The sequence below is a fragment of the Lepidochelys olivacea genome, assembly GCF_965140295.1.
Source record: "Lepidochelys olivacea isolate rLepOli2 genome assembly, chromosome: 9".
NCBI classification, from domain to species: domain Eukaryota; kingdom Metazoa; phylum Chordata; order Testudines; family Cheloniidae; genus Lepidochelys; species Lepidochelys olivacea.
In genome coordinates, this window is record NC_140419.1 from 88,668,847 (window position 1) to 88,684,782 (window position 15,936).

The 15,936-nt window shown below is 44.0% G+C and overlaps 1 protein-coding gene across 2 annotated transcripts in view; it reads left to right on the forward strand.

Annotated features, from left to right (window-relative positions):
* Positions 1-15,936, forward strand: part of THOC2 (THO complex subunit 2) — a 111,986-nt gene that overhangs the window by 75,810 nt on the left and 20,240 nt on the right. For both annotated transcript variants that reach the window (XM_084639968.1, XM_084639969.1), the window contains 7 exons: positions 732-863; positions 952-1,136; positions 1,883-2,067; positions 2,401-2,503; positions 3,496-3,932; positions 5,901-5,959; positions 7,516-7,551. In XM_084639968.1, coding sequence (XP_084496094.1) covers positions 732-863; positions 952-1,136; positions 1,883-2,067; positions 2,401-2,503; positions 3,496-3,932; positions 5,901-5,959; positions 7,516-7,551 — 1,137 coding nt within the window. The remainder of the gene's footprint in view (positions 1-731; positions 864-951; positions 1,137-1,882; positions 2,068-2,400; positions 2,504-3,495; positions 3,933-5,900; positions 5,960-7,515; positions 7,552-15,936) is intronic.

Genomic DNA, 15,936 nt, shown 5'->3' on the forward strand with positions numbered 1-15,936 from the left:
CCATTCTGCAGGGTCCAATGGCCTGGGATCCAGCCTGAGCCCAGAAGTGTACACAGCAATGAAACATCCCTGCACCCTGAGCCCCGTGAACACTAGCATGGGCCAGCCACTGGTGTCGAGTTGCTGTGTAAGCTATACTCTGAGGGAAATATTAGTCTGCAGCAACTTGATGAAGAAAAATCTTGTTACTTTACTTGTACTGTAAATTGTTCTTCAAGATGTGGGTGAAGATGTGTTCCATGATTCTCCCTCCGTTCCCACTGCATCAGAGTCTTCAGACATAGATTCTGGTTCATAGGAACTGAAGTGGGTCTGGATAGCACCACTCTGAAATAGCCTTGGTAGGGGCCATGAGGAGACCTGTGGTTGTGCATTTGTTGTCCCAACAAATTCTGCTAAACACAGTTATCCGGCTTCTGTGCATTGGGTGTGCACAGCTGAGTGAAATACACATCTGCACCAACATAGAATTATAGAACCAGAGGGTTAGAAGGGACCACAAGGGTCATCTAGTCTAACCGCCTACCAAGATGCAGGATTTGTTGGAACATGTTGAAGAGTAATATACCTGTATAAATGTTGCTAAATGTGAATGTTTTAAACTTTACATATACCAGAGTTAGTGAAAGTAATGTGCTTCAGTTGTGTTAAAACTTCAGCAAAAGTTAAATTATTTTAATCCGCTGACTGAATAAGGTTAACTTTTTACTTTTCTTTTTACATACATGTAGGAATGTGGCAACTATCCAGGCTTCCTTACCATATTACGGGCAACTGGATTTGATGGTGGGAACAAAGCTGATCAGTTGGATTATGAGAACTTTCGACATGTAGTACACAAATGGCACTATAAATTAACTAAGGTAAATAAAGGGTGTTAAGTTGATATGACCCACTTTCTCAAGTATTAATGAGAACTACTTTGATTGTATTTTATACCTTGTATTCTAGGCTTCTGTACACTGCCTTGAAACAGGCGAATATACACATATCAGAAATATCCTGATTGTGCTGACCAAAATACTTCCCTGGTATCCAAAAGTTCTGAACCTGGGTCAGGCCTTGGAAAGAAGAGTACATAAGATCTGTCAGGAAGAGAAAGAGAAGAGACCTGATCTATATGCATTAGCTATGGGGTAACAACAACTTACTTTAAAAAGAGATTTAAATGGATGATGAAAGGATTCCAAAGGCTCAGAACTCATCCAGTCTTGACACATTTGGCTTTTGCTGTATCTTGGAAGATCTTGCAATCCTGTTGTTTTGAGGCTGGTGCAAGTTGAGGCTCCTGGTTTGTACTGGATAATGATGATTAAGTGTGCTAGGTTCTCCGCAGGACAAAAGAAAGTAACAATCCCTGCCCTGGAGAGCTTATAATATAATTTTAAGCAGGACCAGTGGTGGTAATAAGTAGCTGGAGGGAGAGTAAGACCATGAAAGACGGGGGTTATAGCTGTAAGATTACACAATTACTCAGTCTAGGCATGTGCAGTTCTAGAAGGTTAAATAAAACAATACTTTGCTGTTTAATTATGGTTATTTTTTCATGATGTGGTGAATGCAAAATTATCCATGTTTGTCTTGGTTGCTGGAAAGGCATTTTATTTTGTCACTGTCGTTGATTTAGCAAAGCTTCAAAACTATTCGTGTAACACAAGATCACTGGCTTATTTCTTTGAAGGTTTTTAGATGGCAGAGGTTAGAAGGTCAGGTTCTTTAAAGAACCGATGGTAGTAATAGAAGGAGAAAGAGAATACTGCAGATCGTTTTCAAAGAAGTGCTAAATAATTTGCAAACTACTCGAATAATCTTTTTAAACAGTAACCCATGTTTATATTTTGCTTTATGTTTGTGCATATTTAACACACTGTGCGACTTTCAGCTATTCTGGGCAATTGAAAAGTAGAAAGCCTTATATGGTACCGGAAAATGAATTCCATCACAAAGACCCACCTGCCAGGAATGCTGTAGCTGCAACAGTGCAAAATGGGCCAGGTGGTGCTGGGCTGCCTGCATCACTCACAATAAATGCAGCTAAACTGGAAGAAAGCACTACTGAGGAGACTGGTAAGCCATCCATTTTAAAAGAGAATTCTTTTAGTGCTATAATTCTGACCCTTTTTTTAAATTGACTTTTAGGATTGTGTGGTTTAACCTTCAAATTGTAAAACTAACAGGCTCCATTACATGTTGGGTTTCTTTGTGCTTTTTTTTAAATATTGTTTATTGCTTATATTGTTAATCCTTTGTTATTGACAAATACATCTTGATCAATTTTAGCTGTCAATAAATTAAGCCTAATTTTAAATGAATTTTGAAGTATTATATGTTCAAGTGGTTGCTATAGCATTGAGCCAAAGTACTAACTCAGTAGATTAAGTTTAGCATCTTTTTCAATAGACAAACTAAAGGAGAAAACTCAGGGTGCTGTGAAAGTTATTAATAAAGCCGCCAATGCAACACCAAAAGTGACGACAAGCAATGGAAACAGTGCTTCTAACAGGTGAGAAATCTATTCTTCAGTTCATTGTCTGACTGCAGAATCGTGAAATTACATTTGAAAGTGACGTATCTATTCTTAAGGGTTTTTTTAACAGAGGTGAAAATGATCTTCTCTACTTTGTGCAGTAGAAATCTGCAAATTATATCCTTTTGATCCACTAGATAAAGGAATTGCAAGTGAAGACTGATAAATGGAATGCTTTTCTCCCAAATTATGCAACGAAACTATACTAAGTTAAATGAATAAAGCTTCACTAAAGAAATAATCGTATCTAATATGCTGAACTTAAAGATCCATTTTAAATACTATGAACCCAATCTTTGAAATCTGTTAGAGTGGGCTAGACATCTCACAACGAGTACTTGGTAGCTGCTCTAATTGGGTACTTGTAATTGGTGGGTATGACTACACTGGAATAAAAGACTCGTGGCACAGCCGTGGCTGGTCTGCGAGGCTCAATATTGCTGTGTAGACATTTGGGCTCAGGCTGGAGCCTGGGCTCTGGGTACATCCCCCCATGCGGGATTGCAAAGCTCAGGCTCCAGCCTGGACTTGAATGTCTACCCAGCAATTTTACAGCCTTGGAGTGAGAGCCCCGCAAGCCCATATCGGCTGACCTGGACCAGCAGCGGGTGTTCACTTGCTGCCTGGATGTACTCATAGTCATTGTTACATAGCTGCTGGGCTGGAATAACCTTGAGTCAGAAACATTAATGTTTTGTAATGGCTACTAGTTCTGTGTGCCTCAGAACCCTGCTAGTCATATAATAGCATTGTTTCCTGTATCCTCCCATTTTAGCTAGAAGAAAGGTACTGGTTTGTTGCTATGAAGATGAGCGGAAGAATATTGAGAGACAAGAATTTGTCACTTATTTAGCATTTTGAAAAGGGTTTTTTGTCTTAATCATGAAAAGTAAAAACTGATTTGCGTTTGATTATGAAAACTGAAGCTAGTTTTGATATTGAACACTCATTGGGCTTTTTTTATGCAGCAAAATTATTAAAGAAAAAGATGAGAAAGAAAAAAGTGGGAAGGAAAAAGATAAAGAAAAAAAAGAAAAGACTCCGGCTGCCATTCCCGAGGCCAAGGCACTTGGAAAGGATGGAAAAGATAAACCAAAGGAAGAACGGGCAAACAAAGATGATAAAACGAGAGAGATCAAGGAGAAAACACCAAAATCTGACAAAGAGAAGGAAAAAGCCAAGAAAGAAGAAAAAACACCAAAAGAGGAAAAATCCAAGACAGTTGTTACCAACGCTGAGTCAAAGTTTGCTGCAGAAAAGGAGAGAGAAAAGGAGCCATCCAGAGAAAAAGATGTAGCGAAGGATATGAAATCCAAGGAAAATATTAAAGGAGGAGAAAAATTGTCAGTAGCTGGGTCCTTGAAGTCACCTGTTCCCCGATCAGAAACATCAGAGTCTGAAAGGGGTAAATTAAACTTTTTTTTTTTTTAAGCTGCCTTTTCAATAATGTACAGAAACTTTGAAAGCTGCTTAATACCTAAAAATGGTTTGGGGGTAGGCAAAAGGAGAGTAACTATGTGCTACTTGAAAAGGAGTACTTGTGGCACCTTAGAGACTAACAAATTTATTTGAGCATAAGCTTTCGTGAGCGACAGCTCACTGCATCCGATGAAGTAGCTCACGAAAGCTTATGCTCAAATAAATTTGTTAGTCTCTAAGGTGCCACTAGTACTCCTTTTTTTTTTTTGCGTATACAGACTAACACGGCTGCTACTCTGAAACCTGTCTATATGCTAATTAGCATCTAATCATAAAAGACCCTTTTCTTTTCAACTTTTTGGTGCCAGGTAGTTAAAAAGATTGTCACTTCCAGCATTAGTAAGCAAACTGTGGGGGAGGTGTTTTCTGTTCCCACCTTTCAGTGAGAGCAGAGTATTATAGGGCCCACTGCCTTTAAGATTTCAAATATGGTTTCATATGAATATCTCTTGTAGCACATCCTTGTGAAGATTCTAAATTGTGTTGTGATCGTGTAGTAATAGGTTACACATGGAAATGTGTATTGATTGTTTGTTTGCTTGCTGTAGTTGAGGTATCATATACTCTACAGCAAAAACAATCTGAGTTCTGCAAAAATTTTTGTATTGAGAATAGGAGTACTTGTAGCACCTTAAAGACTAACAAATTTGAGCATAAGCTTTTGTGAGCTACAGCTCATTTCATCGGATGCATATAGTGGAAAATACAGTGGGGAGATTTTATATACACAGAGAACATGAAATAATGCGTGTTACCATACAGACTGTAACAAGAGTGATCAGGAGAGCCTGCTGCAGTTTCCACGATATGCATCTGAGGAAGTGAGCTGTAGCTCACGAAAGCTTATGCTCTAATAAATTGGTTAGTCTCTAAGGTGCCACAAGTACTCCTTTTCTTTCAGGAAAGGTGAGCTATTACCAGCCTGGGGGAGAGGGGCGGGGACCTTTTGTAGTGATAATCAAGGTGGGCCATTTCCAGCAGTTGACTAGAACAAGAGGGGGGAGAAATAAACAAGGGGAAATAGTTTTACTTTGTGTAATGACACAGCCGCTCCCAGTCTTTATTCAAGCCTAAGTTAATTGTATCCAGTTTGCAAATTAATTCCAATTCAGCAGTCTCTCCTTGGAGTCTGTTTTTGCATCCGATGAAGTAAGCTGTAGCTTAGGAAAGCTTATGCTCAAATAAATTTGTTAGTCTCTGAGGTGCCACAAGTCCTCCTTTTCTTTTTGCGGATACAAACTATCATGGCTGCTACTCTGAAACCTGTATTGAGAATGTATTACAAACAGCATATGGAAGTTTTTGGAGGAAAGCTGGAGTTTTTGGCATCTGGGTAGGCAACAGCTGGGGCTTTTAGCACCTGCAGAAGATGTGGAAAACTGTTTGGAATAGTTTCTGCTAAAATTGTCATCAGTGAAATAGTTAACAATGTGGACTTTTAAGTTAACATCTTAGGGTTTTGGTGTTAGCAGCCTGTTTAGGTGAATGAGGTACTTCGCATCTCAGAACAATTGTTTTTAGGCTATTTGCAAACCCAGAAATATGGGTCTGCATCAGTTTCCACTTGTTCCACATTTTCAAGGTTTTCATCATAACCTTGAGCACTAAACACAGATTATTTTAAATGAAAGTTTAAACACTAAAGCACAATTTTGCAGCTGGGATTCTGCAGATGAGAAATTATGGAATCCATGGGATCAGGCCTGTTACTTTCTCCTGATGATAATCAATACATTTAATCCTCCAACAGTAAAATTTTAATTCTAACTTTAAACTCCTTTGGTATTTTGCAAAGTAATGTAATCAGATTTTATCCCCTCTTGCTAGGGTTTTAATGCTTACTGCTTCTTATTTATTTATTTCTTCCTTTTTTTTTTTTTTTTTTTTTTTTTAGAACAAAAACGTCGCAAAGTTGATACCCATTCTTCTCCATCACATTCCTCAACAGTAAAGGTTAGTATAGCCTGAGGAAGGCAGCGCCCATGTTAGGCTCACAAGTTTGGAATGCCAGTGTCCGACTTCCTTCAAGTTTTGTGCCAAGTATATACTGGAACCACTGGAGGTTTTATCTTGCATTAGAAAATGCATTCCTTTTCTTTATTGGTGGACTCTTTTTTTCTATTAAATATTTTTAATTAGAAAAAATAAAGCTTCAAGGACCTAGCACAAATTTTGTAAATAGTGTTTGAAAAATGCAAGAAAATTTTTACACAGAAGTGCCTCATTGTTTTAAGCAGTCAGTTTTTTTTGGAATGCAATGGTAGCTACAAGCAAATGATTCTTTGCAGCAGAATGGAGCATATTTTTCTGCACTAATATTGAAGAATATATAGCACTGAAGATTTTCTGGATGTTACGGGATATACGGATACCTCTGAATTCATCAGGCTTCTTGATGAGCATCATACCGATGTGTGCCTTCCAAGGAGGAGTCTTGAAAGGAGTTCCATTTTAAAGTCTCCTTGGTGATCAGTTCTCCTGTAGTTGTGTATATTCAGTGAGCATGCAGCTTCTGTTGCACCTTCCCTTCGAGGTTTGTTTATATTCCAGTGGGTTCCCACCATGTTGAGCCCTGCGTTACGATAAAACCAGATGTGGCAACCAAGCCTACCACCCAGCAAAGAGAAACCCCAAGCATTCAAGCGCAGCACAATACCGTGGGTGTAGCCTACTTGAAGACTCAGGGTAGCCATTCCTTGCTCCATATTTAATTTTATTTCTAAACCATCTAAATTCATGGAATCTTTGAATTTGCAGTACGTTGAACCTTTAAAACTGTAAGTTACTAATACTTCATCAAGAGCACTGTGATGGATTATGTAGGGTGTTTAAAACTTCACCATCTTACCAACTTAAAAATCTAATGTTTTGTTTTCTTTTTTCAAAGAATACATCTTTTTTGTATAAGAGTTACTTAAAGAATAATAATTAATTTCGCAGAAATAAGACTAAAAAGTGCATATAATCAGTTTTGAGGAACCAGGAAAGGATAAGGACTTAATTGTAACATCAAGTATATTTTTTTAATATTTTTTTTCTCTGTTTTTCACAAAATGAAACCTAAAGTTGTTTTAGGGGACTTCTACCACATTTAACTATAAGTGGAGAAGATACATTTAATATATTTTTATTCATGGAACATATGCATTTAATATATTTTTAAAATCTTTCTTCATCTGTGGCTCACTCATTTAAAGAATATTTTTCTTTAAATATTGCAGAAATCTTTGTGGGTGGAGGGGAGGTTTTTAAATATTTTTATGACAAATTTAATAGGAACAAATTTACTTTTGTAGTTTAAAGAATCATATTGCTGATATAATTTAGTTTAGAAAGAGATGTAAATTTTGTTTTCTAGCTTTAGCTTTGTTCAATATAAAATATTAACATCAGATTTATTCTGGAAGGAGTAGTTGTTTTTTGTTTCAAGGTACAGCCTGCTTCCCAAAGTTCCTCTGGTTTCTGAAAATTATGCCAGTTTACGTGTCATCTCCATTCATTTTCTACAGGACAGCCTCAGCGAACTCAAGGACTCTTCAGCAAAGGTTTGAATCTTTTATTTGTCACTAAGATTACATTTGTATTTTATGTGGAGAAATTTTAATCTTGTGTGGATGTTATACATTACCTGAGAAATTGAAGGGTGCATTTTTGTATGTGCTGGCATAAAAACAGATTTTTCAACCATTGTATAAATGTGCTTTACACATGTGCCTTTAGATTTTGATCTATAGAATAAACTACAGTTGGCACAGTGTGCAATCAACATTGGTCTGTTATGTTGGTAGTACCTTATAGAGTGATCACTTAATTTTCCTTGATCCGCATCAGACATGTTTTTTTCATATTTCATAGCTGTTACTGCAACTTTACTTTGCATAAAGAAAACAACAAAACTATGGCAGTATTCATGCTTCTAAAGTAGCCCCCACTCATTTGTGTCTTAGTAAATCTCCATCAGTATCACCATCAGTGTGATTCCAGAGCTAACAACTAAGTTTTCCTATTGGTATGCTTGCTTTTTTTCATAAATGTAATTCAAATTAAAAATATTGTAGAATTGTGCTCTAAAATAAATACATTAAAAAGAGGTTTGAAGCATAGTACATTCTGATATTTTGGGAAAAGGCCATAAAACAAGCATTAATGTAGATTTTAAACATATTTACCGAAATACTCAGCTATTACAGTAATGAGCACCATAGAAACTTGAACTTGGTAATGTACTAGAATAATTTCTTATCCTTTTTTGTGGATCTGTGTTCTTCTTCGAGTGATTGCTCATGTGTATTCTACAACAGGTGTGCGTGCTCGCCACGTGCACCGGTACTAGAAGTTTTTTCCCTAGCAGTACCTGTACAGGGGGAGTGCCCCCCCACAGCCTCTGGAGTGGCGCCTGCCTGGCACGGTATAAGGGGAACTGCACCCTCCCCCCACCCTTAGTTCCTTCTTGCTGCCAGTGAAGGTGCTTCGGAAGTGCTCTGCTCCAGCTTTGAATCATAGAATCATAGAATATCAGAGTTGGAAGGGACCTCTGGAGGTCATCTAGTCCAACCCCCTGCCCAGAGCAGGACCAATCCCAACTAAATCATCCCAGCCAGGGCTTTGTCAAGCCTGACCTTAAAAACTTCTAAGGAAGGGGATTCCATCACCTCCCTAGGTAACGCATTCCAGTGTTTCACCACCCTCCTAGTGAAAAAGTTTTCCTAATATCCAACCTAAATCTCCCCCACTGCAACTTGAGGCCATTACTTCTTGTCCTGTCATCTGCTATCACTGAGAATAATCTAGATCCATCCTCTTTGGATCCATCTTTCAGGTAGTTAAAAGCAGCTATCAAATCCCCCCTCATTCTTCTCTTCCGTAGACTAAACAATCCCAGTTCCCTCAGCCTCTCCTCATAAGTCATGTGTTCCAGACCCCTAATAATTTTTGTTGCCCTCCGCTGGACTCTCTCCAGTTTCTCCACATCCTTCTTGTAGTGCGGGGCCCAAAACTGGACACAGTACTCCAGATGAGGCCTCACCAATGTCGAATAGAGGGGAACGATCACGTCCCTCTGTCTTCTGGCAATGCCCCTACTTATACATCCCAAAATGCCATTGGCCTTCTTGGCAACAAGGGCACACTGTTGACTCATATCCAGCTTCTCATCCACTGTTACCCCTAGGTCCTTCTCTGCAGAACTGCTGCCTAGCCATTCGGTCCCTAGTCTGTAGCGGTGCATTGGATTCTTCCGTCCTAAGTGCAGGACTCTGCACTTGTCCTTGTTGAACCACATCAGATTTCTTTTGGCCCAATCCTCCAATTTGTCTAGGTCCCTCTGTATCCTATCCCTACCCTCCAGCGTATCTACCACTCCTCCCAGTTTAGTGTCATCCGCAAACTTGCTGAGGGTGCAATCCACACCACCCTCCAGATAATTAATGAAGATATTGAACAAAACCGGCCCCAGGACCGACCCTTGTGGCACTCCGCTAGATACCGGCTGCCAACTAGACATGAAGCCATTGATCACTACCCGTTGAGCCCGACAATCTAGCCAACTTTCTACCCACCTTGTAGTGCATCCATCCAGCCCATACTTCTTTAACTTGCTGACAAGAATACTGTGGGAGACAGTGTCAAAAGCTTTGCTGAAGTCGAGGAATAACACGTCCACTGCTTTCCCTTCATCCACAGAACCAGTTATCTCATCATAGAAGGCAATTAGATTAGTCAGGCATGACTTTCCCTTGGTGAATCCATGCTGACTGTTCCTGATCACTTTCCTCTCGTCTAAGTGCTTCAGAATTGATTCCTTGAGAACATGCTCCATGATTTTTCCGGGGACTGAGGTGAGGCTGACCGGCCTGTAGTTCCCAGGATCCTCCTTCTTCCCTTTTTTAAAGATTGGCACTACATTAGTCTTTTTCCAGTCTTCCGGGACTTCCCCCGATCGCCATGAGTTTTCAAAGATAATGGCCAATGGCTCTGCAATCACATCTGCCAATTCTCGGATGCAACACATCCGGCCCCATGGACTTGTGCACGTCCAGTTTTTCTAAATAGTCCTGAACCACTTCTTTCCTCACAGAGGGCTGGCCACCTTCTCCCCATGCTGTGCTGCCCAGTGCAGTAGTCTGGGAGCTGACCTTGTTTGTGAAGACAGAGGCAAAAAAAGCATTGAGTACATTAGCTTTTTCCACATCCTCTGTCACTAGGTTGCCTCCCTCATTCAGGAAGGGGCCCACACTTTCCTTGGCTTTCTTCTTGTTGCCAACATACCTGAAGAAACCCTTTTTGTTACTCTTAACATCCCTCGCTAGCTGCAACTCCAGGTGTGATTTAGCCTTCCTGATTTTGCTGTAGCTCGTCCCCAGAACTGTTCCATGTTCAGTGTGTTAGTACCTGTAGTTAGTTAGCTGTTTTGTCAGTCAGTCTGAGCCTTGGCTGGGGCATGCCCTGTGTCCTGGGGTTTAAGTCGTGCGGCTCTTGTAGGTGTTCTATGCCAAGAAGTAACCCGCATGCAGACTGTTTGCGCTGTTTGGGAGAAACCCATATCAGCGAAAGGTGCAAGATTTGCAAGTCATTTAAGCCTCAGACCAAAAGAGAAAGGGACATTAGGCTCCAGGCCGTCCTGATGGAGTCGGTGCTGACCCTGACTCCGGGACGCCATTCTGAACTGGTACCTGGCACCATGGCATCAGTATGCGGCAACCCTCCAGTGCCATCGACCAGTCGGCACCGCTCCCCGTCCACGAAGTCTCCCTCTTTGCAGCGGCACCAAGGGAAGTCTGGGACGGAGGTTAGGCCAATGTCAGGCAGTCCTTGATCCCCACCAGCCCCTTCGGCCTCTCCAGATGTCTGGATGCCATCCACACCTGAAACCCTCCAGGCAGCCTAGGATGAGATGTCCATACCGGTGCCTGGAGTGCCACCGATGTTGGCCCTACGCTCCAGAGGCAAGCTGCCGCTGGGATCTCCGCAGTCGCCTCCGGCCCTGTACCGGTCTTGGTCAAGGGAACATTTCCAACACAGTTCGCCGCCCAGCAACCACTTAGGGCGGAGTCCATGTGGATCTCTCTCGACGCCCACCAGACTGTCTGGCTGGGTTCCATCTGGTCGGGACTCTCGGCACCGCTCGTCCTCAAGGAGCGAATATTGACAGAACTGCGGCGGGCATCGCCAAAGGTCCTCGTCTCTGAGAGGGTACTACAGTCGGTCACGGCACGGTCGTCGTCGCTGTTCCCGCTCGGACTCCCTCTCCAAGTCTCTGCCAAGACATCGCAGCCCTGGGCATCAATTGCCGTTGAGGCTGTTTGTGGAGCAGATGTTACCGTCGGTACCAATCCTCCAAGTCGAGATTGCGGTCCCATGGCCGTCGTAGATCCCAGCACCGCTGCTCCTCCCAGTCCAGAGACAGCAGCAGATCTTATGCCAGCCCAGTGTCCATTCGTAGCCGTCCTTTGATGGGCCAATAAAGCTACCCTTCTCCAACCAGTTGTGTGCTTTCCTCCCAGAGTGGTCATGGCTAACCTCGGACCGATGGGTCCTCAACACCATCTCCCTGGCTTACACCCTCCAGTTTACTTACTCCCCACCCCCATCCCTCTTGGGGGACCCGTTGCACGAAGCTCTGTTCGAGCAGGAGGTGGGGCGGCTCCTTGGACTAGGAGTGATAGAGGTGGTGCCTGAGGAGTTCATGGGCAAAGGGTATTACTCTCGTTATTTCCTTATCCCGAAGACCAAAGGGGGGCTCAGGCCCATCCTGGACCTGTGAGGTCTGAACCAGTACATGGTGAAACTCAAGTTCTGCATGGTGTCTCTGGCCTCCATCATCCCCTCCTTGGATCCCGGGGACTGGTACTCTGCCCTTGATCTACAGGATGCATACTTCCACATCCACAAATTCGAAGAGCACAGGCGCGTCCTCCGTTTCGTGGTGGGACAGAATCATTACCAATTCACGGTCCTCCCGTTTGATCTGTCCACTGCCCCCAGGGTGTTTACAGAATGCATGTCGGTGGTAGTGGCCTACCTCAGATGGCGGCGGGTCCAGGTATTTCCCTATCTGGACAATTGGCTTATCAAGGGCATCTCTCGGTCGCAGGTGAGGGATCACAATATGCTCCTCCTGTCCACGTGCACTGCCTTGGGCCTGTTGGTAAACAACACCAAGTCCACTTTAGTCCCAGTCCAACGCATAGAGTTTATCGAGGTGCTCCTGGACGCAGTGTCGGCCAGGGCCTCTCTCCTGCCAGACAGATTCAAGACCATGAAAGGTCTCATCGACTCGGTCACAAGGTTTCCAGTGAAAACAGCCAGGGTTTGCCTGCAACTCTTAAGTCACATGTCGGCATGCATGTACGTAGTCCGTCACACCAGACTCAGGATGAGGCCCCTCCAGTTCTGGTTGGCCTCGAAGTTTTCCCAGGCCATGGACAGAATGGACAAGGTCCTCACCGTGCTGGACTCTGTGATCACCTCCCTATGGTGGTGGTCTGCCCCCAAACAACATGCTCCAAGGGGTCCCGTTCAGGGACAGGGCCCTGTCGTTGGAGCTGGTGTCCGACACGTCTGACGTGGGTTGGGGGGGCCCATGTGGGGAACTTTCAGACCCAAGGCCTGTGGTTGGCTCAAGACCTGACCCTACATATAAATGTCAAGGAGCTCAGGGCGGTGCGGCTGGTGTGTATGGCCTTCCGCTCGCACCTGGAGGGCAGGGTAGTTAGGGTCCTCACGGACAACACGGCCTCTGATCTATATCAACAGGCAAGGCGGGGCCTGATCCTCTGCCACAAAGCCCTCAGACTGTGGGACTTCTGTATAGCTGACGACATCCACCGAAGGCCTTCCACCTATTGGGCACCTGGAACGAGAGGGCAGGTCGCTTGAGCAGGGACTTTTCCTTGCAACACGAGTGGTCCCTCCACCTGGAAGTGGCCCACCAGCTCTTCCGAAGGTGGGGAACTCCCCAGCTGGACCTATCCGCGACTCAGCGAAACTGGCAATGCCCCCGCTTCTGCTCCGGGGGGGCCTGGGGAAGGGCGCTATCGCTGATGGCTTTCTCCTGTCCTGGTCAGGCCGGCTTCTCTACGCCTTTCCCCCATTCCCTCTATTCAGCAGGGTTCTGGAGAAGATAAAGACGGACAAGGCCTGGGTCCTCCTGATTGCCCGCGTGGCCCAGGCAGCATTGGTATGGGACCCTGAACTGCCTGGCGGTAGCTTCGCTGTGGCCATTGCCGCTCTGCCCAGACCTCCTCTCTCAGGACCAGGGCCACCTCCTCCATCCCAGCCTAGTGGCGCTTCACCTCACGGCGTGGCTATTCAGTGGTTAGGTGATGAGGAAAGGACGTGCTCAGAACAGGTTCAGCACGTCCTCCTTGAAAGTAGATGGCCCTCCACTCGCCGCACTTATTTGGTGAAGTGGTCCTGGTTTTCTAGGTGGGCGGTGGACTGGGATGTCTCCCCGGTGGCCGCCCCGATCCAGCTTATCTTTGATTACCTCCTCCATCTGAGGGCCCAGGGCCTGGCGCTCTCGTCATTCAAGGTGCACCTGCCAGCCATATCGGCCTTCCATCCACCGGTGCAAGGGCACACGGCATTTTCCCATGCTATGACTGGCCGGTTCCTTGAGGGTTTGGACCGTCTTTTGCTGTATTCTGGACCCCTGGTCCCGCAGTGTGACCTGAACCTGGTGTTGGCTCGTCTCACAGGGCCCCCATTTGAACCACTGGCCACGTGCTCCTGGTTTCACCTCTCGTGGAAGGTGGCCTTCCTGGTTACAGTCATGTCTGTCAGGTGAGTCTTGGAGCTCATGGCCCTGACCTCCGAGCCATCGTACATGGTCTTTCATAAGGACAAGGTCCAGCTCTGCCCACACCCCGCTTTCCTCCCAAAGGTGGTTTCTACCTACCACATGGGTCAGGGTATTTTTCTACTGGTCCTCTGCCCCAAGCCTCATGCGTCCAGTGAGGAGCACCATCTCCACACGTTTGATGTGCAGCGGACTCTGGCTCTCTACCTCGAGCGGACCAAGCCCTTCAGAAAGTCCTCACAACTGTTCATCACCTCAGCTGAGCGCGCGAGGGGCCAGCCGATTTCCACTCAGCAGCTTTCCAGTTGGATCGTTTCGTGCATCCGTTCCTGTTATCACCTGGCGGGTGTCCCCCTGCCACCCATTGTGAGGGCACACTCGACTCGGGTGCAGGCCTCATCAGCTGCCACCTCGTCGGCTGCCTTTGTGACCCACATCCCCATCCAGGACATTTGTAGGGCCTCCACGTGGTCTTCGGTTCACACATTCACCTCACGCTATGTGATCATCTCCCAAACCAGGGATGACGCTGTGTTCGGGAGGGCTGTCCTCCGTCCTGGGAACTTGTGAACTCCCACCCACCTCCAACAGATATAGCTTGGAATCACCTATTGTGGAATACACATGAGCAATCACTTGAAGAAAAGACAGTTACCTTTTCCGTAACTGTGTTCTTCGAGATGTGTTGCTCATGTCCATTCCGCATCCCACCCTCCTTCCCCTCTGTCGGAGTTGTCTGGCAAGAAGGAACTGAGGGTGGGGGGAGTGCAGCGCCCTTTATACCGCTCCAGGCAGGCGCTGCTCCAGCGGTCGCGTGGGGCGCTTCCCCCCTACGGGTACAGCTAGGGGAAAAAGCTTCCAGCACTGGTGCATGTGGCAAGCACGCATACCTACTGTGGAATAGACATGAGCAACATATCTCGAAGAACACCAGTTACAGAAAAGGTAGCTGTCTTTTACTGTGTGTGGGGCAGGGAGTAGGTATGTCTGTTAAAACTGACTATTGAGATCTTGTGTTAATAAATAAAATGCTTTCCAATAATCATAACAGAGGTATTTATTAGCACAAATGTTGATTGTATCAAATTAAGCAACTTTGAACATTTCCCAATTAATTTTATAGATTTTTATCTCTCATTATGCTTTATCATTTACAAAGAAACAAGTTTAAAAATGCATGAGAGAATTGTTGCTTACTGCAAAGTGTACATCAGGTATTGTACCTTTTAGCTCAGATTGCTTAAATGAGTCTTTACAAGAATTCTTTTTATATCATTTTCAAACAGCAGCAGTAATTCTGCAGCTGCTAGTTGCTAATCTACTGGGTTTATCTAAGTGATTCCAATGCTAACTGTACAGCATACATAGGAACATTTAGAAAGGGAGGCAGGAGCCTCAACTCCTTAATGTCCCAAATTCTCATAGTTTTACTGTTTACACAGTTGTCACTTCTATGTAACATATGTCATTTTAAATATTTGGGATTGTTAACTTCTTTTGAAAGCATTGCCTTTCTGATTTCAGAAATCCGAGTCATTTCTCTCCCACTCACATCTTTTAACAACTGGGGTGTGTTGTGGTGGTGGGGTGTTATATTGGAAAAAAATGTATTCGCTAAGACAGTTTTTCCTAAACTAATTTCAGAAGTACAATTAAATAATTTTTATATGCCAATGCATTTGGTGCATATGATTAAGACAAATAGCTGAATTAAACATATGTTAAATAATCTGCAAATTGCTTATATTGTTTTAATTCAAAATAAACAGCTCAGTTTTAGTGTTGGCTGCTGAATGTCCTTATGTATTGGGCTATAACATATGTATGTTTGTCTGTTTATTTTATTTATTTGTATTATTGTAGCACTTAGGAGCCCCAGTTATGAACCAGGACCCCACTGAGCTAGGTTCTATACTAACACAGTTTTTCCTGGCATTACTGTTCATGAAGAGCTTTTCTTCTGAGCTCTAGTTTCCACCTCCCACCCTCCCTTCCAGTTGCTCCTTCTTTCTCTGACTGAATGAACCGGCATGTGTTCTGCCGGTAAAATCACAACCCTCATAAAGTAGCACTGGAGTATGGACTCTGTCTATAGAGTAAGGAAGTCAAACCCTCTTCTTTCCATGATGCA